The 22,895-nt window shown below is 38.0% G+C and overlaps 1 protein-coding gene across 6 annotated transcripts in view; it reads left to right on the top strand.

Moving 5' to 3' along the window:
* Positions 1 to 22,656, top strand: part of myom1b (myomesin 1b) — a 196,277-nt gene extending 173,621 nt beyond the window's left edge. For all 6 annotated transcript variants that reach the window (XM_069921754.1, XM_069921752.1, XM_069921753.1 and 3 more), the window contains 10 exons: positions 2,285 to 2,352; positions 8,520 to 8,633; positions 10,450 to 10,537; positions 11,952 to 11,990; positions 12,087 to 12,192; positions 12,473 to 12,636; positions 15,173 to 15,209; positions 21,135 to 21,157; positions 21,639 to 21,694; positions 22,036 to 22,656. In XM_069921754.1, coding sequence (XP_069777855.1) covers positions 2,285 to 2,352; positions 8,520 to 8,633; positions 10,450 to 10,537; positions 11,952 to 11,990; positions 12,087 to 12,192; positions 12,473 to 12,636; positions 15,173 to 15,209; positions 21,135 to 21,157; positions 21,639 to 21,694; positions 22,036 to 22,317 — 977 coding nt within the window. In that variant the 3' untranslated portion in view covers positions 22,318 to 22,656. The remainder of the gene's footprint in view (positions 1 to 2,284; positions 2,353 to 8,519; positions 8,634 to 10,449; positions 10,538 to 11,951; positions 11,991 to 12,086; positions 12,193 to 12,472; positions 12,637 to 15,172; positions 15,210 to 21,134; positions 21,158 to 21,638; positions 21,695 to 22,035) is intronic.
* Positions 22,657 to 22,895: the final 239 nt, after the last annotated feature.

The raw sequence follows: 22,895 nt of genomic DNA, 5'->3' as shown, positions 1-22,895 counted from the left end.
ATGTGCTAAACATGCATTCCATATGGCACTTAAGGCCACACCAACCTCCTGAAAATTTTTTCATAATTGAACAAAAATATATAGGAAGCAGCTATGAGGTAGTGAATCGTGTCCCAAAAGGATACAAAAGCAGTGCATATTGGTATTTCTACACTGATAGCAAAGGAAAGCATGAAACAACTTAAATAATGTACAGCATGGTGAGCATAGCGGTTAGCATAATGCTATTACATTGCCAGCAACCCGGATTCAAAGCTAGCATTGTCTGTAAGGAGTTTATATGTTTCCCCCTTCTCTTCATGGGTTTCATTTAGATCATCTGATTTTCTCTCACCCCCCCCCCCCCCCCCAAAAATGTATGGGCTTTGTTGGTTAATTGCTGCATTTAGGTGGCATGGACTTGTAGGCCAGAAGTGCCTGTTACTGGCTGAATCTCTAAATTATAATTATAATCTATGCCTGGCATCAAATGGACAGCAATAAAAAGGGCCATCATGGAAATGAAGATAAACATTGGGAAGGATAAGGACTGTGGTGAGATGGTGGAGAGTCACCTTCTCACTTGCTTGGGAAATCCTTACCATGTACTCGTGTAATTGTTGAGTTTTAGGAAGCAATTTTTCAGGTCAAACTTTTACACATATGCAGCTTTTGACTGCGGTGAGTACCTGGGTCATTCAAGGTGTTGTGAGCTTAGATGGCCGGGTCTGGGTAGTAAACGTGAATTTGGGGCATAAGGAGCTTGGATGGGCAAGTGGTCAGGGCATTGGGAGCTCAGGTGGGCGGGTATTAGGGGTGTCGGGAGCTTGGATGGGCAGGTGGCTGAGGCAAAGGTTCGCGGTCAAGGCATCAGGAGCTTGGATGGGTGGGAAAGTTGAGAGCTCAGATGGGCGGGCAGTGGGGGGCTAAAGTAGGGAGGGGGCTTTTGCTTGCAATGCAGGGAAAGTGTGGGATTTTTGGGCCAAATAATGGGAGTTGACTTTTACACAGAATTGATTAATACACAAGTATATAACGGTACATCAGTATCTGGCTCAATCTCCTTGTCAGCTCCAGCCCACTGGGCTCAATTCTCACTTCCGTTGCTGTCTGAGTGTAGAATGCAAGTTCTCCCTATGACCATGTGCATTTTCCTGGTTTCATTCTATATCTTAAAGCCCTGCTGGTTGGTTAATTGATTCCCATAAATTACCAAGTAGATGAATCTTAGTGGAGGTTTTGGGTACATGAGGCAAAATAACCTCCAGTTGGATGAAACTGCTCTATGAGCTGACATGGACTCTTTTATGATGTAAGAAAATAGGAAAAGTTATGAAAATCAACTTCCAGAGTGTGATGGTCCCATCAGTTGTCATCTGAACAACAAGCTCTGAGTAAATATAAAGAAAAGACCAGTCCGTTCCAGTGGGTGATGTGAATATCTATCATTGTTTTCCTTGTTTATTTATTCATTATTTCCTCTTCCTTTTGTTATCTTTATTTTTTCCTCATGGTGGCTTCTCATGTTCATTATATTCAAGTTGTTGTGAAGCTGCATAATTCCATCTGTATGTTGATGACAAAAAACTGTTCATTCATTTGGAAAAGTGAGGCTAGGATATATGTGGATGAGATATCAAGGTGAAAGTGTAGACCCTTCAATTACATTGTTAAAACTTAATCTTGTGTAATGTGCCCCTGATGTTTTATGTGAGTAAACAATGAAGATTGTAGGTTCCTCCTGGAAGCTCCACCTTCTGTAAGCTGTGAAGGAAACAAACACTGCAGAACATGTGGCATCATTTGCTTTGCAACTGAGGCTGGATATATTTCAGCCTCACTAAAGTGAATAGGGCCTCAGGTGCCCAGGTCTGTAACCTCCCCCGAACCTTTTCTGAAGTATCAAGATGGAGAACTTGTTTCTTCCTCCAGTCAGGCAGCCATTACCTGACTCAGTCTTATGGATACTTGTCAGGAACTAATATCTACTGGATCTCATTCTACATCTCCGGATTGCAACTCCTCCCAGTCACACGATTATCAGCCCAAGGTAAAATTGAGTGTATTATTCCTCCCTTTCCCACTTGATGCATTATTTGCTGCTTGTGAAACCAACGATATAATGTATTTGCTTCTTATGCAAAACCTTGTTTGCTGTCTAAAGACAAAAATATTAAGAAAAATAATTGAACAGGCTTCTTTAAATTTTAGCCAGATGATAATTACATCAATGTACTAAAGAAAATATATTTATTTTTTAATCTTGGGGAAAATTGTTTGTAGTGATAAATATTTTGTGTTACAGGTCCTCATTTTGTTGAGTATCTTGAATGGGAAGTTACAAATGACTGCAATGTGCTTTTGAAATGCAAGGTAAATAGATCTTTTTCTTACATACTTTTTGATTCTATAATTCCATAAAATACTTAATGATTTAAATATATAGAGGACAGCTAAGTATTTTATCCTGAAGAGAAAAATAATAGCAGAGCTTTTTCCAAAAATAATTCCATGCACAACAAGAGTATCGGAGTTCTAGAAAAACTGAGAATTTTCCTAATTTGTAAGAAAATTATTTATTGATTGGGTATGGACCCATTTCTATTTCAGATATGATGCCAGACAGGTCCATCCAAATATGAAATAACATAAATAAAACAATATTAGTGCAAAACATCACCTTGTTCTGGTGAGTCTCAAGTGTAGACTCAAAGCATGTGAAATTCAGCAAGAAACTTCAGAGAGGTTGAATTAACATAGAACATAACAGCATGATGTTGTGCCAACGTACCTACCAAAAAAACTAACCCCATCAACTTCATAACTCAATTTTTCTATCATCCATGCATCCATTTAAGAGTCTCTTAAATGCCCCTATTGTTCCAGCCTCCACCACCACTCCTGGCAATGCATTCCAGATACCCACTACTCTCTAAGTAAATAAAAATGTACCCCTGATGTCTCCCTTAAACTTTTCTCCTTTCACTTTATACAGACGTCTTCTCATAATCTTGTATTCTTTTACTGAGTCACTTCTCATCTTTCTTCAATCCAAGAAAAGCCCTACCTCTGCTAACCTGCTCTTGAATTGTATTTTCCAATCTGGTTAACATCCTGGTAAATCTCCTCTCCCACCCTCTCCTTAGCTTCCACATCCTTCCTGTAATGAGGTGTCCAGAACTGAACACAATATTCTAAGTATGGTCTCACGACCTCATGACTTCTGAACTCAATCCCCTGACGAATGAAGTCCAGAATTCTTAAAGTAAATCAAGAAAATAAAGCCTGCAAGGGTAAATATTCACCAATTGTTGTTTGCACTAAATGTACACTACAAAATATTGTTCCAAAATTTAAATCCAGTGAAATCAATTGAACAAAATTTCCTACGCACAATACATAATTATTGTTGATGATTAAAACAAGCAAGTATGGGCAAGCTTCTTTTTAATATCATGAAGTATGTAAAAATGTTGTTTTAATGCACAATTTCTACAGTTCCCCATGTGATTATATGTGGTTGTATCTCACACAGATGGCTGTGTCAGGGTGATTAGAATTGAGAAAAAATAAACTGTATATCAAAAGTCTCATTCTTGAATGTTCAATTCAAAGAACTCATGATCCACTTGAAATTACAAACAAGCAACCTTTGTCACAGTTAGAAGAGATAATTCAAATTTCTTGTACGACAATGAGCCATATAGTCCAATGGACACAGACCTGGAATATGGTTGAATTAAATATTATTAAAAACTCCTATTTCATTTAGTGACTGTCACTTTGAGGGTTAGTACAGGCTGGGACCATTCACAACTATAGAGAGAAATGAGTGGCAATGATCAGGTACAGACTGTGCCCAAAGTTTATCCTCTGGAGGAAGAGAGAGAACATTTGTTATTTTATCCAGGGACAGATGGGGAGAGAGAGAAACATGTGAGAGAAACATTTAAAGGAACTGCACACTTGGTGATCAGCAGCCATCTCATGAACATTGTGCTGAGGTGACTCTGTGAGAAATGGACAACTCAGCTGATTCTCCCCATCGGGGAGCCCCATCGGGGCTACCATGACCAAAGGAAAGGTAATTTTGAAGGGGAATTATTGAATCACACCATGACTAAAAGAAAGGTCACTTCAGCTGACCCATGCCAGGATTTTTCGAAGCATGGTGGAAGTCACACATTTCATTTTTCCTATGCAAAGAAAAGAGAAATTGTCTTAACCAATCATCTGAAAGGATATTTCACAGCAAGCAACTTAACAATGATTTGTGAGTTTTCAGCAGTCCTGTCACTCAGTCTCTTCCACCTTTTACCTGATGCACAGAAGGAGTCTGCATTTCAATAACAGTCTCCTGGTAAATTTCTATTGCTGCTGGTCTGTGATGTAACAAATTGGGAGCTCATCTGGGATTTGACCAAAATTTGGAGCTTATTGATTTTCAATTTGATTCATTAAATTCCTTTCTGAAAGGCAATTAAAAGGCTTGTGTATGTGTGTAAAAACAGCAGCAATGAATATTGATAAGTTTTTTGGAATTGCCATCCTCAATAGGTTTGCAGGGAGCAAAAAAGAGCGAGTTGGTGGCTATCGCCCAAAAGTTGGAACTTGCAGCAGTAAAACTGTTGATGAAAATGGCAGAGGTCCAGAGATTTATAGTTGAACACTATTTAGCAGTAGGGAAGTTTGGAGAGGGAGAGTCAAAACAATTTCCCGAGAGTAAATCCCTTGAGCAGGAGTCACCAGTGGAACAAATTGAACCAAAAAAAATTAGATTTGAGATAGAGGAGAAGGAAAGGCAGAGAGAACAACAGCAGTTTGAGCTAAGTATACTTGAGTTAGAGTTAAAAAAAAACATATATTGGAGGAAACAGAGAAGCAAATGAGATTTGAGGTGAAAAAAGCAGAGAAACAAAGTGAGTTTGAGATAGAGAAGAGGAGAAATAGAGTTCCACCTTCTGGTCTAAGTGAGAGGTTTATGACCAGTAGGAAAGTTAGGTTAGTTCCTCCATTTGATGAGGTTGAGATTGATAAATACTTCCAGCCTTTTGAGAAAGTTGCCGAGAGTTTCTTTTCTTTTAAAAATATTTTTATTGAGTTTAACATATAAATCCTACATACAAAGATTTCTAATAAAACAAACAGGTCATATCACAAATTAAATATAAATGTAAATCTAAACCTATCTATATTCGTTTATTAAACAATATTTCTTTAAAACATTAAATTCTGCCAGTATAGTAATTAACAGTCTATCTCTTTCTGCTAATATATTGCAAAATAGTTCTGAATAGAAAATAAGGAAGACTAAATTAGACAATCCCTTGATCTAAACAAATAGTAAATTTTGTCTTATTTAATGACAAAATATATAAACCCACATTTAACAAGTTAATCTAAAAAGAATAAAAAGAAAAAGAAAACTAGAACTAAATTTAATCTATCCCTTCCCTCTAATCAAGATTACCTTCTGAAAATTTGTAAAGATATGGATCAAATAGTGACCTTCAGACACTAGACAGAGAATCTCCAGAACATCTAACTTCTTAAATCTTCCAGTCATGATAGTATTCTTTCAAATTGAAACTTTCTATGTTTAATGATGTATCTATTTCTCCAAACTTAAATAGGATGTAACATCATGTAATCACTGTGTATAAGTAGGTGAAGAGTTGTCTTTCCATTTCATTCATATTGCTTCTCTGGCTATCAATGTGATAAAGAGGTATATCCAATTAGCTAGAAAAACAAACAAACAAAGCAATTAAAGGTCATGATTCTATATTGATCTTAAAAATCATTGATAAAGTTTAGAAAATATTTTCCAAAAAATTTCCTAGATTGGGGCACTCCCAAAGCATATGGATCAGTGAAGCTTCAAAGTTTTTCCACTTTATCACATAGTGGATCAACATCTGCATAGAAATGAGATCATTTGAGTTTGGACATATGTGTTCTATGTACCACCTTAAATTGTAATAAACAATGGCTTGCACAAAATGAGGAATCATTAATCAAGTTAGAGTCCCAATATGAAAATGTTATAAAGTTGCTGAGAGTTTAAAGAAGCCAAAAGACCATTGGCTTCTTATGTTACAAAGCGTGAGTAAAGGGAAAGCCCAACAGGCTTTCTCTGCCCTTGCAATTGGACAAGCTGCTGATTCTGAGACTGTTAAGCAAGCTGTGCTCTTGGCTTATAAATTGGTTCCAGGAATTTGAGGAAATCGGTGAATCAGTCTTATAAAGATTTTGCATATGACAAAGCTGTGTGCTTCAACCGATGGTGCACATCAAAAAATATGAACGATGATTATATATGGTGTTAGTTGAGGAGATTGAAAGGTGAGTTCCAAATGATGTAAAAGCTATGGCAAAAAGCTTGCCAGTGCAAGCAGTGCTGTGCAGACTGATTTAAAAGGGACTGGAATCTGTGATAGAACAGAACAGCACTCAGGTTGTAATAACCTGCCAAAGCCTTTACCTCTTTCTTTATTGGACCAGAGTTCTGGTGTTAAACCTAAGAGTAAGGATTTGTTCTTATCCCAAAAAGAGTCATAAATGGGGCAGAACAGAGATCCTGATTTTATTGAAGAGGGGGATAAGGCTCTCGCTGATTATGAAATTAATAAAGTGCCAGTTGGATATTATTAAAGGAAGGTATGTTGACGAGGAAGTGGAGACCATCTGATATCCTTACCAATGAAGAATGAGCATTTGTTCACGAGGTTGTAGAACCTAAAGCCAATAGAGATGAAATTTTAACCTTGGCCCATATCTCACCCTTGGGTGGTCATCTTGGTGTAAGAAAAACTATGTGATATTTTGTCAGAAATGCCATGTTTGTCAGATAGTGGGCAAACCCAATCAGGGTTCACCAGTGGCTCCATTACAACCCATTCCTGCTTTTGATGAACCATTTTTTAAAGTTATTGTGGATTATGTTGGCCCATTGCCCAAGTCAAAAGCTAGGAATCATTAATATATTAATAAATATATTGTTTTAAAATAAAAACAATAACAGTTTCTTGGTGAATTTCTATTGCTGCTGGTCCGTGACATAACAATATGTAAAAGGATGTTTGTAAGTTGAAGCAAGGTGCTCATCTTCATAAGTCACTTCAGCAATGTAATTTCTGTAAAACCACAGGCAAAATTAGAATCTGTGCCCTCAGCCTCCTACATCTATTTGAAAGCATATTCATTGTTTTTCAACAGGCAACTTGATTTGGTGGCTGCTATTGTTGAGAGACGATTTAACCATATAACCATATAACCACTTACAGAACAGAACAGGCCAGTTCGGCCCTACTAGTCCATGCCGTAGCAAATCCCCACCCTCCTAGTCCCACTGACCAGCACCCGGTCCATACCCCTCTAGTCCCCTCCTATCCATGTAACGATCCAGTCTTTCCTTAAATGTAACCAATGATCCCGCCTCGACCACGTCTGCCGGAAGCTCATTCCACATCCCCACCACCCTCTGTGTAAAGAAATTTCCCCTTATAATTTTCCCCCTTCAATCTTAAACCATGTCCTCTAGTTTGAATCTCCCCCTTTCTTAATTGAAAAAGCCTATGCACATTTACTCTGTCTGTCCCTTTTAAAATCTTAAATCTTAAAATTTTAAAATCTTTAATAGAGAGGCTTATGGTTGCACTGATATGAAGCCTCCTTTAATAATCCTGGGGTACAAATAAAATATTAGACAAGCGGAATGAATTATGCTCCCAATTAATCACCACTTTTGATGTCAAGAAAGTGTCCCTTTAAGTTGTATTATGATGGGAACCAGGCTAGTCACCTTTGGTTAATAGTGTACTGACAATCAGCCACCAAGATTGCATCTTCTGTGATCTTGATATTAAAACTGGAATTGCATATGCCAAAAATGTTCAATACTTGTGGGAAAATCCTATTATTTAAGTACAACAGAAATGCTTCCTATGAGAGATATACCATAGGCAACTAGTGCACCTTGACTAATAAAAATTAGTAGTTTTCTTCCTCACTTCCCTTCTAGTACCAATCCCATCATTTTGAGCATTCCTACAGAAATAAAAATAAAATAAACCATCAAAATTGTTGAAAATGGGTCACTATTAGCATTAAAAGCAAAATTAACCATTTTTGCTCAAGAGCTCATCTGTGACCCAAGGATGACTCACAAGAGAAGGGATACTTCCTCATAAACAGTCAAACCAGATAAATAAAGTTCAAGCAAGTGAAATAATAACTTCAGGAGGCACCCACTTGCATGATCATCCAGTATTGCCCTCCCCCCACCCCCACTGTTTTGCCATGCACATATGGAATGGGGATTTGCCAGGTAATAGAAGATAAACAGTTGCTGATGGAACCACGATGTAAATTTGGGGCAGGTGATAAGCAAGTTCTCATTGACCCACAGGATGATTTAACAGGAAATGAAAACTAAATAGAAAAACCCAGTGCTAATCTTGTGAATTTATTGTTGAATATTATAGAATAAAGGAAGAACAAAACATGTATGCTAATATTTCTCTTTTCTTTCAATTTAGGTGGCAAATATCAAAAAAGAGACATCAATTATCTGGTACAAAGATGATAGAGAGATAATGTTTGATGAAAAGCATGACTTCAAGGATGGTGTGTGTACTTTGTTGGTGCAGCAGGTATGGATGTTTAGGTACTTTAGTGAGACTTACTGTAATTACATCAATCAGTAGGAGATGTTGCCATTTCTGGGGAGAGTGGATTCCATAGATGGAGGAACCAGAGCTGGAAAATGTGGGTGCAGGGATCTCATACATGCTATGGAATTTTTAATGCCACAATGCACATCTCTATTTTTTTTTAAAAAATGATGGGTGGCTCTTTCAGATGATTTGGCTTCCATCCAGGTGGGAAGATAGTGAAACTGGCTGCCAACCCTTGCAACAAGTTCCATTTCTGGGAATTCAGTCATTGATACTGGATGGACCAATCCTAAGGTGCAGGAGTAATCTAATCCCAATCTCAGGAATGACCCTGGCGGTGGATTAGCTAACAGGCATGGAAGAGAGCTGGCCCAAAGCATTCTTTGTCCTTCCTGCTAACGTGTGAGCTGTGCAGTAAAAAAATATTTACCTGTGTATTGAAGCTGCCTTTGTTTTCCCCTAGCTGCAATATACATCCCGGGATTTGCGATCCCCGTTGGTCATGAAATAGATGGTAACATTAGCTGTAAAGCTCATTCCCAGGTTTTGAGAATGACCCATCTTCCTGCTCCTTGTCCAATCTCTTTTAAAGCAAAAACTGGATTGTTTGGAAACTACTTGGGTTCTCTTCTTCAAAACCTTGAAATGGAGCCTGGAGTGGGTAAAGGTTGAGTATAAATCAGCAGCTTGCTGTGATATGGGTTTCAGGAAAGAGTGTTACAAGATCAGTGTCTCTATTAAGACCGAGATTTCCAGGTGTGTGGGACACTAAAATGATCATGAAGGAGTTGATGCAGCAGGATTTGTGTAACTGAAGGAATTTGAAGTCAGAGCCCATTGCCATTTCAGGACTGAGGTCACCTATGGCAATTGGAAGTTGAACAATTTGAATTGAAGGCCAGTTTGGTTTTCATGAAATAGTGAAAAGCTTGGAAACAAATTTGGGAATCGATATGAATCACGTGATGAGATTCGAACCATTAGGTGATTTGTGTCATTGGCCTGGATCCATCAGGAAATTGGGGAGGGAGATCCAATCCAATGATAAAATGGGGTGAGACTGGCGAGAATGGAGTGGGTACTGGTGAGGAGAGTTAAGTTGGTGCGTGGAGGTGATGGCACTCACCAAAATGATCACAATCTAGAGTACCACTGTGAATGCTTGGTTGTCCCTTGAATACCCAATGTTTGGCATTCCCAAAACAATGCACTAATTTCCCAACAAGGATGTTGCATGGGGAGTCCCATAATTTGACATTCTCTCTTGAATTTCTAGGGTACAGTGATCAGAACCAAAAATGTTCCACTGCCAACAATAATAAAAAATAACTTTTTGATGCACTGCACCAAATTAAATCAAGCCACACATCCAAGTTTCTAGGAATATATCAACATATAAAAGAACAGGTGTAGTCTGAACTGGAAACGAGTTTTGCCACTTGATGTCAAAAGAAGCATATTTTGGAAGCAGGGTAACTCCCATGTGCATTTGACACAAGTGACTTAGGATATATTTTTTAAAAATCTCTCATAAGCCAACAAAAAAATAAAGAATGAATCTGGAATATTAGTACTCTTAACTGTCTCACTACAATATGAAACAGATGTTTAATTTGCTCATGCATACTTGCACAGTAAAGTTATCACACCAAGAAATCTAATATAAACTTAACAAAACTCCACCTTGGTGGACAAAAACAGAGGACTCTTTTTCTAAAAGATACTGACAGAATTTAATTGTGATAAACATACGAATTTGATCTAATATTCCTGATTTAATATTTGGCAATAGTTTTCAAAGAAGGATGCTGGTGTTTATGAAATTGTACTGAAAGATGACAGAGGAAGAGATTCAAGCACTTTACGACTGCTTGAGAAAGGTACGATTTTTAGTCCTTAACAATGGGTGTCATTTTTAAATGGGGTGCAAATAAAGGTTAATCAAGAGCTATTCTGAATCATTAAGAATAGTTCTAACCCACTAACTTGTTGTGGAGTGGTATTAAGGAGCAGGCAGTTAATCAACTCTCTTGAGCGGGTTGACATTGTAAATACCTTAATGAAGCCTGTGATGCCTGATTTAACCTGCTTTTCATGGCTGACCTGGGAAGCATGGCAGCTGCTAAAGAATTGCCAGGTCCAAAATCATACTTTATGAAGCATTATCTGAAATATATGGCCAATCTTTAACAATATCTATTACACCCCTTGGAAATGAAACCTGACCTTTTTGGGTTTCCTACCCAAAGCTCACTGGCCCAGAGGCTGATATAAAGCACCTTTAATAAAGTTTTTCCCTACAGGCCTTACCGAGTCTGGCCTAGTTATATCCCTGTCCTGCCAACACAGCTGATAGCATGCTCTCACCCACCCTCCGCTCAATTCCTGATATTCTCAAGATCCCTGTCCTTCATGTCAAACCCTATAATCCATTCCACAGGCTCCTTTCATTATGACTCACATTTCATAAACTGCCCGCACTCCTCTGTTAGTACTACAAAGTTCAGGGGAGAAAGGCCTTGGATACATTTAGCAACTGAGCAAGATCAATTTCACTGGGCCATAACTCAGAAAAACCTATCACCACACATTTGCCATTGATCATCAGCCCCTATTATTTCCTTGGGATATCATTAATCTTTTGTTTGATGATGCATGTATGAAATTGTAATGGATATTTTTGCTGCTTTACAGGTGTTGCTTCAGGGAAAGTGCATAGGAAAGTAATTCCTTTTGCTTTCAACCTGTTGGGCCCCAATGTAGATTTTTGAATAATTGGAGACCTCAAAGGTACATTAATAAATAAATAAGATTAAATGGATCCTTAGATTATTCAAGATTTAAACACACAAAATAGTGGGATCCTTGAAGAATCAATAAACTTGCAATAGCTGGAAATCTACAAGAGAAGCTGAAAGTCCTGGAAGCACTCGGCAGATCAGGTAGCAACAAGAGATAATGCTTCAGGTCTGTTCAGGAAATGTGAAATCATAAATTATTAATTGCAAAAGATGTGAAAGGAATTGTACAAGTCAATCCTCTGGACAATGACATGTGCTGGCAATGCACTTTTTGGTTAAAAAGTTTTTATAAAATTTTATAAAATTAGAAGATCCTTTAGCCAACACACCATCCAAACAGTAATAGGAGAAGGTGGGGATGCAATCAAGATCCAGGATGTAAAACAGAATTCATGACTTCATCTTTCAATATACCATTGGAATTGTGTTATATATTGTGACAGAAAGAATGTAGATAAACTTGCATTAAGATAATTTAATCCTAATTTTACAGCTTTCGGCGATGTGATAAGTGAAGTTTGTCGTGTGGCTGGTGAGTTTTATTTGAATGCAGCACATTTCTCTTATTTTCTCAAGATTTTCATTAATTGACTACAGAAACTTAAGTGTTTTTTTGTTAACATTGCAGCTCTGACTGCAACTGATGTGAAGGTACAGAGTACAGAGCATGGTATCAGACTCTACTCCTTTGTTTCTTACTACCTGGAGGATTTGAAGATCATCTGGCATCACAAGTAAGACATCACTTTTGGGATATTTGGCCCCTAAATGTTGGGAGCATTGCGGATTAGGATGGGCTGACTATGTCCAATTTGCCAACTGCTGCTCCCAGCACAAAACTTCTATCTTGCATTTGATTTTTGCAGAGAAGCATCAAAAAGGTATGCAATTTCATGCCGTCCACTTGAACTAGTTTCTCTTTACGTCATCAATGAACTGAATGATGTGAAGATACAGAGTTCAGAGCCACCTCGAGTTTGGATTGCCTTTAAAATGCCTGTTGTCTTTCTACAGAGACACAAAGCTTGCATCGACAGATAGAGTAAAGAGTGGTGTCACAGGGGAGCAGATCTGGCTGCAGATTAATGAGCCCACACAGAAGGATCAGGGAAAGTATACTCTGGAACTCTTTGATGGAAAAGAAGGTCATAAAAAATCAGTTGAATTAACTGGACCTGGTAAGAGTGATTGAGTTTCCTCTATTAAGACTAATCTTGATATTGTAATAACATGCTGTCTTATAGCAAAATTGGTGCAAAGCTCCCTCTGGCCATACCCTAGGAATGCTTGTATGTTACAGCTGTGCCATCTAAAGCAGTATTGAGCTCTTCTTGGAAAGACAGGAACAATTTAGCAGTGTCCCCAACCTTCCAAATATTTCATAGTGAGGGTTGAATGTGTAACAGGCACTGGTTTAATCTTATCCTGATTATTTTACTGAAATGACTCAGGATTCTGGAATAAATAGTATTATGAACCAAGGTATCATCAAATCTGAAGTAAAAGAAAAAAAATGGTGCTCCATGATTGAAATATTATGATATATATTTCCTTTGATATGTTTTTGCTGATAAAAGTAATATTTGTTTTAATGTTTGTAAATTCTGAAAAAATGTTGTGGAAAGAATTGCAGCCATGACCATGTGAATATATTATTCAGCAGGATGAAGAGTAGAAAGTGGCAATTTGTTATTTAGGTTTGCAACTGATCTTTAACAGGAAAATGTTTTACAAGGGAGTCTTTCCCTCATGTTAAAATTGAAGATGAGTGCTCAATGTCAGTATTGTATTGACTGCCAAGATAGGTTTAAAAAATCCATTCTTCCCTCTGAGGTAATTTACCATGGTAACTCGGAACAATCTATTGAACAGTAGATCATTTGAGAGCTAACTCATACCAATACATTTCTTCAATCCACAAGTGAAGAAAACACTAAAATTTGATTATAAATGGTGGAAAATAAGATACAAGAACATAAAAATAGGCATTGTATAGGATTTCTGATTTTTCCTGGGTGATTATTAAATCTTAAACATTTTCGTTGAGGTGATATTATTTAGTAAAACCAATCTCAAAATGTGCCAACTACTGGTAGTTAAACTAATGATGTGCACCAGCTAGAGCTTAGATATCTAGCAACATTATTTGTGAGAGTAGCTTTCCAATCTCTATTATTAATAACATATTAAATATCTTCCATTTATTTCTATTATGATATTTAATTGATTCTGACAAGCCCAGTGGAGTGTCAGAGTTTATATACTTTTCAATTAGTATGGAAGAAGAACTCTTTGCTGATTGCTGTACATCTCATATCTCCCCATACATTACAAACTCCAGTACATCAAAGATTTATTAACACATCTGATGGAATGAAGATTTTAGAATCAACATATGACAATGCATTGAATTGATCATTGTGGGTAATGATACATTAAAGCAACTTTCTTCATTTCCATTCCTCCATACAAACAGCCTTTACTTAGCTCAGGCCGAGAAAAATACCTGTTTCAAGGCTTCTCTAACCAGCTGCTTTAGAAAACAGCCTCAGAGGAATATGGGGTGAAACAAGAAAGTCTACAGATGTTGCGATTGTAGTAAATACACAAAATTGCTTGAGAAACTCAGAAGTCCAGCAGTTTCCTTAGGAGGCAAAGATATATAATTAACATTTTGGGCCTGAGACCTTGGTCAAAGTATGAGCAAAAAGCAGGCAAGCACCAGGATAAAAAGATAGGAGGCGGAGGGAAGAGGGGCAGGGGAGAGATTCTCAGAACCCCCTTCAAAGAGAGCAGAAGAACTTTTTCAGGGTAGGTATTGTGAATATGTGGCCATAGAGCATGAGAGAAACAGGGAGAACAGATTTGGAGCAGTGAGGGAGACTGAGTAGATGGTTGTTGAACTTGAGAGCAGCATATTCACTTATGGCCTCCAGGCTGTTGACCAATACTCCTCACCTAACCCTTCTTCCATCCTCTCCCTATCCTCTTATTTGGGCACCTGCCTGCTTTTTGCTCATACCTTGATGAAAGGCTCGAAATATTGGTTATATATTTTTGCCTCCTATGGATGCTGCACGACCTGCTGAACCCCTCCAGCAATTTTGTGTATTTACTCAAGAAAATGTTTGTATATTTACAAAGAAATGTTTAGCCTCAACTTAGTTAATTCCATTTTCTCCCAGTTTCACTTTTTCAGTGGCGATTAAATTGTTAACCTCAAATTTCAAGGTGGTTGGTGTGCTATTGCAGAACTTAACCAAATTTATCCTCTTAACTACAAAATGAGAGCAAGATCTGTGCAAAAATTGAAATGTCACAACAGTACTAATAATAATGTAAATATCTGATATAGATTCTAATCTAGTTGTCCATGTTGGAATAAATCAAAATTTAAAATGGATTAGTTTCCATGGTGTTAGCCAGTCTTCAATACCACATTTGCAACAGGGTAGGAGATTTTAAACTACAGAAAAATTCCTGTTTTCGGGAATTCAAGCAACTGGCTGCCTCAAGCAACCAGCAAAAAAAACATGAAAAATAAATGTGAAAAAATATAGAAGTTTAAAATTGGTGTTCCCACTCATCCAGCATCTATCAATCTCCATAGGTGCCATACACCAGGAATTTTACATTTCAGTTGTTTTTAATACAATTTAGTTGCTGAATTAATTGCTACACACTTAACTACAACTTTTGTTTCTCTTCTTAAAGTATTTGATGAAGCATTTGCCGAATTCCAGAGGTTGAAGTAAGTACTGCAATTTTACAAAATATTTAATTTATTATTTTTTCCATTATCTACCCTTGCTGGAACACAAATGCACTGGTGCAGATTTCCTGCACTGCTTTATCAGTGTCCTATTCTTTAAACGCACAATAGATGCACTCACTATGTGCACGCTCACAATTTTAACTGTAGTTTAATTGGTGCCATGTGTATGTTCATTGTAGGTAATTGAAATCTAGAGAGATAGTCAGTGCAGTAGTCCGAGATTGGTACACCGTTGAATGCGAACCATTTTGATAAAACCAAGCTTGAAAGATCCCATAACATTTACACTGACCTGATACAATTTGCACTAAGCTTTCCGACAGCATCTATTGTAAATATATCTGGAGTATGATAATAATTTTCACTATTACTTATCAACATTAGTAGCACATCACTATGGTAACCCTTTGGATGAACTAGTAGCAGGTTTTGATCCTCCTTTGGAATTTGAAATGGTGTAGCTTCTTATAGGTGTCTTTGGAAAGTGTTAAACCCTGTCATCAAATCAATGTATCAAAACAATCTACTCTTTTTAGATATGGAAACATTCTTCTTAGATATGGAAATACACTGAACTCTTTTTCCGTCGCCTCTGCCACCAGGCTTACTTCTATGACTGTGACTCTTCACCCTCCCCCCCACCCCCCCCCCACCCCACCCCACACACAAGACCCCCTTCTCCTGCTTTAAATTTTCTTTCTCCTCCTGGACACCTCGTCCTGTTAAGCCATCTGCTCTGGATCTTTTTATTTCCAACTACTCCCGAGACAGCAACTGTTTCAACTTCACCACTCCCCTCTTGTATTGTAATCTTACTTCCTCTGAACGCTCTGCCCTCAACTCTGCCAAACCGCAACAATCCCGACCTGACCATCAAACCCACAGACAAGAGTGGAGCTGCTGTGGTCTGGTGCACTGATCTCTACCTTGCTGAGGCTAGACATCACCTCTTCCTATCTACCCTTCCCACAGGACCCCACCACAGCACATCAAGCCACTATCTCCAACACCATCTCCAACCTCATCACCTCTGGCCACCTCCCTCCCATAGCCGCTAACCTTATTGTCTCCCATCCCCACACTGTTCGTTTCACAAACCTAACTATTCAGGTAGACCTATTGTTTCTGCTTGCTTTTGTCCCACTGAACTAGTTTCAATCTACCTTCTCTCAATTTCACTGTCTCTGCTGCATATGTTCCCGAGATGAGGTCTTCCAGTCCAGAGTTTCTGAAATGTCCGCCTTCTTTCATAAACATGGATTTGCCTCCACCACCATCAATTTAGCCTTCACCCGCATCTCCTCCATTTCCCGCTCATCTGCCCTGGCCCCCTCACCCACAAGCCTCCGCATTCAATACATTATCCTCCGGAATTTCTGGTACTTACAACAGGATCCCACTACCAGACACATCTTCCCCTTTCCTCCCCTCTCTGCCTTCTGTAGAGACCATTCCCTCCTTGATTCCCTCGTGCACTTATGCCTCCCCACCAATCTCCCCCCTCCCCGACACCTTCTCACTATGTTCTGTGGGCCCAAAAAGACCTTTCAAGTGAAGCAACACTTCATTTGTTTAGCCACAGGACTGATATACTTCATCCAGTGCTCCTTTTGTGGTTTTCTCTATATTGGAGAGACTGGGTGCAGACTGGGAGATTGCTTCGCTGAGCACCTTCACTCCATCCACTACAGTGACAGAGACATCCCAGTAGCCAACCATTTCAGTTCTGTGTCACACTCCCATAGTAACATGTCTGTCCATGGCCTTATGTACCATCCCACCAAGACCACCTACAAATTGGAGGAACAACACCTGATTTCCCACCTGGGCACTATTCAACCAATGGCATTATCATAGACTTTCCAGTTTCTGCTATCCTGCTCTCCTCTTCCCCTCCCTCCTCCCTTCCCCCTTTCCAGTTCTCCTCCCTTTCTATTCACCTGCCCATCCCTCCTCCCTTTGATCATTGCTGTCCTCTCCCTCCCTTCTCCACCTATCACCTCCTGCTTTTGAGACTACACCCCTCCCCTACACTTTTGCTTAGATGCCTGGTGACATTTTTCCAAACCTTGATGAAGGGCTGAAGTCCGAAACATTGGTTATGTATTTTTACCTTTGCTACATAAAGGACACGGTTTGATGTGCTGAGTTTCTCCTGCATTGTGTTTTTACTTCAACCAGGATGTATACTGGCTTTCATGTTTAACTTATTGATAAAAAATACTATTGTGCTCAGGTGAAGTCTGATCCTTCCAACTCCCCATTTGCTCCAACTCAATTAAAAAAGGTGGAACTTCCTGATAATACCAACTTTAGAAATTCCCTTCACTTCATTGGAAGAGTTTGCCATTATTTCCCTTGCCTCATTTCACCCCAACCATTCTATACCTCACTCACAATTCGCTTTCCTTCACCCTCTGTCCATTTTCTTGGATCTCCTTTTCAATTTTCATCTTCTCACATCTTCCTCCACCCTATCCTTCCTCTCATCCTTCCTTTCACCCCACCTGTCTCAGCCTAATTATCTGCATGGCTTCTTGTGATACATGATAATACTGCCCTTGTATGAATCCTCCACATGCAAAAAAATGAATAATATTTCTCTTTATTTCTGATTTCCAGCAACTTAGAAGTTACTTTTGCAAAATGAATTGCCTCTAAATTCCTATCAAATAAGCCACAGCGAGGAAATTGCATTTACTCTAGTGACTTACAAGGAAGCAAAGGGTATTTTGCCAGATGTGTTAAAAATCATTCACTTTTATCTAATAAAAATTTGGACTCACTCCATCAAATTACCATTCAATGATTTTAAATATCTGGGATCTGAAGATGAAGTATGAGTAGAAATTACAGAACTATTGGCCATAATTTTATAAAAGTCCTTTAAAAGAGTAACAAACTGGTTAGATGGATGATGTTAATTAAATCCAAAATTCCTTACAAAATAAAAAAAAATTAAGAAGCAACAAGAATACTTTGATCCTAATAATAAAATTCTAATTTTAAGTAAACCTAACATTTCCTTCTGAAGCCTGCTAAGAGAAAAGATGGGGAGAGGTGAAAGATGGGACGGCAAATGTGGCAACAGAATCAAATGCAATCAGTGTGCAATCCCACATTTGCAATTCCTGAGATTAATGTTAGTAATTTATTCTATTCTGACCACACCTGATATGAGGTCATGTAAATACATAGTTGGCATCTTCATTGGCATGAGTTGGGCTGAAGGCCTCATTTCTAAATTGTATAACTCTTTGCATGTACAGGAGTTGCTAGATAATATGCCAAAGTAACAATATGTTGATTTTTAAAAAAAATGATGATTTGAAACATAGAAACATAGAAAATAGGTGTAGGAGTAGGCCATTTGGCCCTTCAAGCCTACACCACCATTCATTATGATCATGGCTGATCAGTACCCGGTTCCTGCCTTCTCCCCATACCCCCTAATCCCCCATGGCCACAAGGGCCAAATCTAACCTACACTTAAATATTGACAGGGAACTGGCCTAAACTACTTTCTGTGGCAAAAACTTTCCCCTTATCCTTAAACTATGGCCCCTGGTTCTGGGTTCCTGCATCTAGTCTGTCTAAACTCTTAAGAATTTTATAAGTTTCTATAAGATTCCCCCCTCAATCTTCTAAATTCCAGAGAATACAAGCCTAGTCTATCCAACCTTTCTTCATATGGGAGTCCCTCCATCCCCAGCATCAGCCTAGTGAACCTTCTCTGCACCCCCTCCAAGGCAAGATAAGGCAACCAAAACTGCACACAGTACTCCAGGTGTGGTTTCACCAAGGCTCTGTACAGCTGCAGCAGGGTCTCCCTATTCCTGTACTCAAATCCTCTCGCTATGAACGCCAACATACCATTTGCCCTCCTCGCCGCCTGCTGCACCTGCATGCCCACTTTCAACCACTGGTGCACGGCAACACCCAAGTCTCGCTGCATCTCCCCTTTTCCTAAACAGATACCATTTAAATAATAATCCTCTTTCCTGTTCTTACCTCCAAAGTGAATAACCTTGTGTTTATCCACATTATACTGCATCTGCCATATCCTGGCCCATTCGCCTAACTTGTCCAAATTTGGAAGAGAGCCAGATGATAATTACTCACCAAAAGTATTTGAAGAAAATGGAGTTTGAAACAATCTTGTAGCTTTCTGGTTATCATTAATAGGACTAGTCCACCCCCCCCCCCCATTCCAGATTATTAACTAAAATTAAATTCCATTGAAGCCCTGCTGGGATTTGGATTTTCCTGGACATCTTAGACTCAGTTAAACACTGTTGCACCACTGTACCCATCTTTTTTATGATCTACTTATGCACACAGATTTAAAAAGCATTAAAAAGGACCTGCAATCTACTAAGCTCATCTATTAAATGATTGTGCCTTGACAATCACATTAAGATATTTGATAGTGAGGGTTGAATGGCACCATATAGTTTCTGGGAGAATTTTAAACTAGAACAAAGACATATAGGCAATTGAGGGAAAGATGTTGAAAATTCCTGAAGATTTTATTTAGGTGATGAAACCAAGCTCATTGAATATAATTTGTATTATCAGGGACATAGTCTTTTGAACAGTGAATCTGCTGAGCCTTTATAGGGACATAAAGATGTCCTTTAGAGTCAAAATGTTCTGCCAACCCAGCTTATCCATACCAACCAAGCTCATCCCATTTGTTTGCACTCAGTTCATATCCCTCCAAACCTTTCCTATCCATGTACCCATCGAAATTTATTCTAGTGACATACAAGGAAGCAAAAGGTATTTTGCCAGATGTGTTAAAAATCATTTTTTGAATATCCCCTTTCTACCACTTCCTCTGACAATTCATTGCATCTACACATTACCCCTGTGTGAAGAAAATGCCTCTCAGGTCTCTTTTAAATCTTTCTCCTCTCACCTTAAGTCTATGCCCTTGAGTTTTAGATTCCCCACCTTGGTAAAAACATTATTACTTTTTACCTCACCTCTGCCCATTGTGATTTTGTATCTCAAAGTCAAAGTTTGAATTTATTAAAGAAGAATGTATTAAATATTTATATAAAAAAGTATATTTTGATTATGTATATGACTGCTTGTTACTTGGGCACTGGGAATTGTAATCAATAACAGAATCAAACTCTACAGCTACCACACCATCTAAGATCAGGTCAACACAGCAGTGAACTGTGGTTACTGTTTTTGTCTCAAATAAGTTAAAAAGCACCTCAAAGCCATTTACACAGAACCCCTTACAGTTGGTAGAGACAGAGATATTTTATTCTATTGGCCTTAATTGGATTCAAATTTTTATTGGTATTTGGGTGGGTTGGTGCTCAGGTGGATAAGGTGACCCTAAATATTTTACGGCAATGAAGTACCAATAAGTACTTGAGTAGTATATGTGCACACAGCAAGTTCTATAAATAGTAATGAATATTAAACTCCTGAAGTTGACTGAAGGATAAATATTGATTCAAATAAATCAGGGACACTCCCTTGCTTTTCCAATATAAGCGATGAGATAGTTTACATTTTCTGATGATCTTTCAACACTTTCCTCAGATGAGTGTATTGTTATAATTATAAGAAAGTAAAGCATTTATAAAATTATACTTAGCTCAAAGAAATGTTATTTATTACAAAGTGTCATTTAAAACAGATACGGTATCCTTGTTTGTTGGTTTGAAAATGCCACCGTTATTTGTCAAAAGATTTTTCTGCATTACAAGGAATAAATAATACCAGCATATTACTTCCCTTTCCTCTTTTAAAACCACCAAGCACTTTTCTATATCTTTTGATATAAAAATTGTTTCATAATTCTCAGTCTCTATACTTGGAATCATTCATATCTAGATTTGCTAATTTTTCCTTTTTTAAAACTTTTTTTAAATACAGACAGGCAGCAATTGCTGAAAAAAGTGAGTATTCTCAGCTGTTCTGTTATTACATAAAATTTAATACAAATGAGAAATAGCTATTTTAATAAACAATTTACTAATATTTACTCTAGATGCATTCAAAATAATTCATTTGTGAAAATATAGAATTATTTATATTTCTTAAAACACCATGGCTTTGTTGGATATTACATAGAGTTATAGTTTTTAAAGGGAGCCATCCACTGCCTTGAGCCTCTTCCAGGATACACTGAGACAAATTCAATTACATTTCTACTGTTCTGCCATTTCTTGCCAAATTGTCCAGTTAGGGGCATGAAAATGCCCTCCAATTAATTTATCTTCTAATGTTTAGATGTCCTATATAGAGAAAATATCAAATTTCTATCTTGGCTCTTGTCTGTTTCAGGCTCAACTAAATTAGTGTTACACATATAACTTTAGATTCTGAGATTTGTTCTTCCATTCTTGCAATTCCCAAGACATTTATTTTTTTTATTAGATCGTGCTCGGGTTATCGGGGGTTTGCCTGATGTTGTCACAATCCAAGAAGGAAAGGTAAATGGGGTATATTTTTGGATAGCAAGATTAAAACTAGCATTCTATATTTGATTAAATATTACACTGTGCATGTATTGATACTAGATCAACCATTGTCATAAATATAGCATTTGATTGAATTTTACACGAAGCATGCATTCATACTACATCAAACTTATTTTCACAATTATATCTGTAATGATTAACAAAATAACTAATTACATGAGTTTGACTACAACATGTCCACAGACTGAAAGATATGCATTTTGAATGTGAAATAAATGAATTTCATTTTGTAACCGCTACCTTGGTTTTGTTGAGAAAATGATTGAATATTATTATTTTTCATGTCTTTTTAGTCACTTAACCTTACTTGTAATGTCTGGGGAGATCCAGTTCCTGCAGTTTCCTGGTTGAAGAATGAAAAGGAACTGCTGGGAGATGCTCACCTGATATTGAAGTTTGAATCTGGAAAATTTGCTTCCTTCGTTATCACCGATGTCAGGACCACAGACTCTGGCAAATACTGCATCCTTGTGAAAAACAAATATGGCACTGAGACAGGCGATTTTACAGTAAGTGTTTTCATACCTGAGGAAGAGGAGCAAGTTAAACATGAAAAAGCAACAAAGAAAAAGTGAGGCAGTTGTGTGGAGGAAGATTAACGAAAGCAAAGAAGCTCAAGCTAACATATTATCAACAGTGTGTAAGTTTTGACGTGGAGGTTAGTTTGTTACTTGGTCAGACTGGAGGAATGACTTTGAAGAAGCAATTTTTAAAGACTTTCAGCAGGTCTACTAAACTAGTCATGGAGTGCATCTGAAGCAATGAGATAGAGAATTAGATTTTCATAAGAGTTTTTTTTTTTGGCCATCTGTTTTGTGTCCCAGATAACAATATGAACACCAACTGATGACAATGTAATGATTAAAATCCCAGAAAAATTCACTAATAAATGATGCACAAATCCTTCACACTTACCTCCACCTTTTTGCACTGTGTCTTTTTTTGAGAGATCCTGTCACATTTGTTCACTTCTTCTTCCTGGTTCATTGGCTCCCACACTGTGCTTAAAGTTGCAGCGTCCCTTACCCAATACAACTTTATCGAATCAAATTAATACTTGGCTGGTGAGACCTGTGCTTGCACTTCCCATTTAAGGATGAGGTTTATCCTTCTCTTCCGTGGTACAGGCATGCAAAAGGAGGCGCCTTGCACG

The sequence above is a fragment of the Narcine bancroftii genome, chromosome 2 (assembly GCF_036971445.1).
Source record: "Narcine bancroftii isolate sNarBan1 chromosome 2, sNarBan1.hap1, whole genome shotgun sequence".
NCBI classification, from domain to species: Eukaryota; Metazoa; Chordata; class Chondrichthyes; order Torpediniformes; family Narcinidae; genus Narcine; species Narcine bancroftii.
The sequence above is the reverse complement of the archived record's forward strand: the minus strand, read 5'-3'. Positions and strand labels throughout refer to the sequence as shown.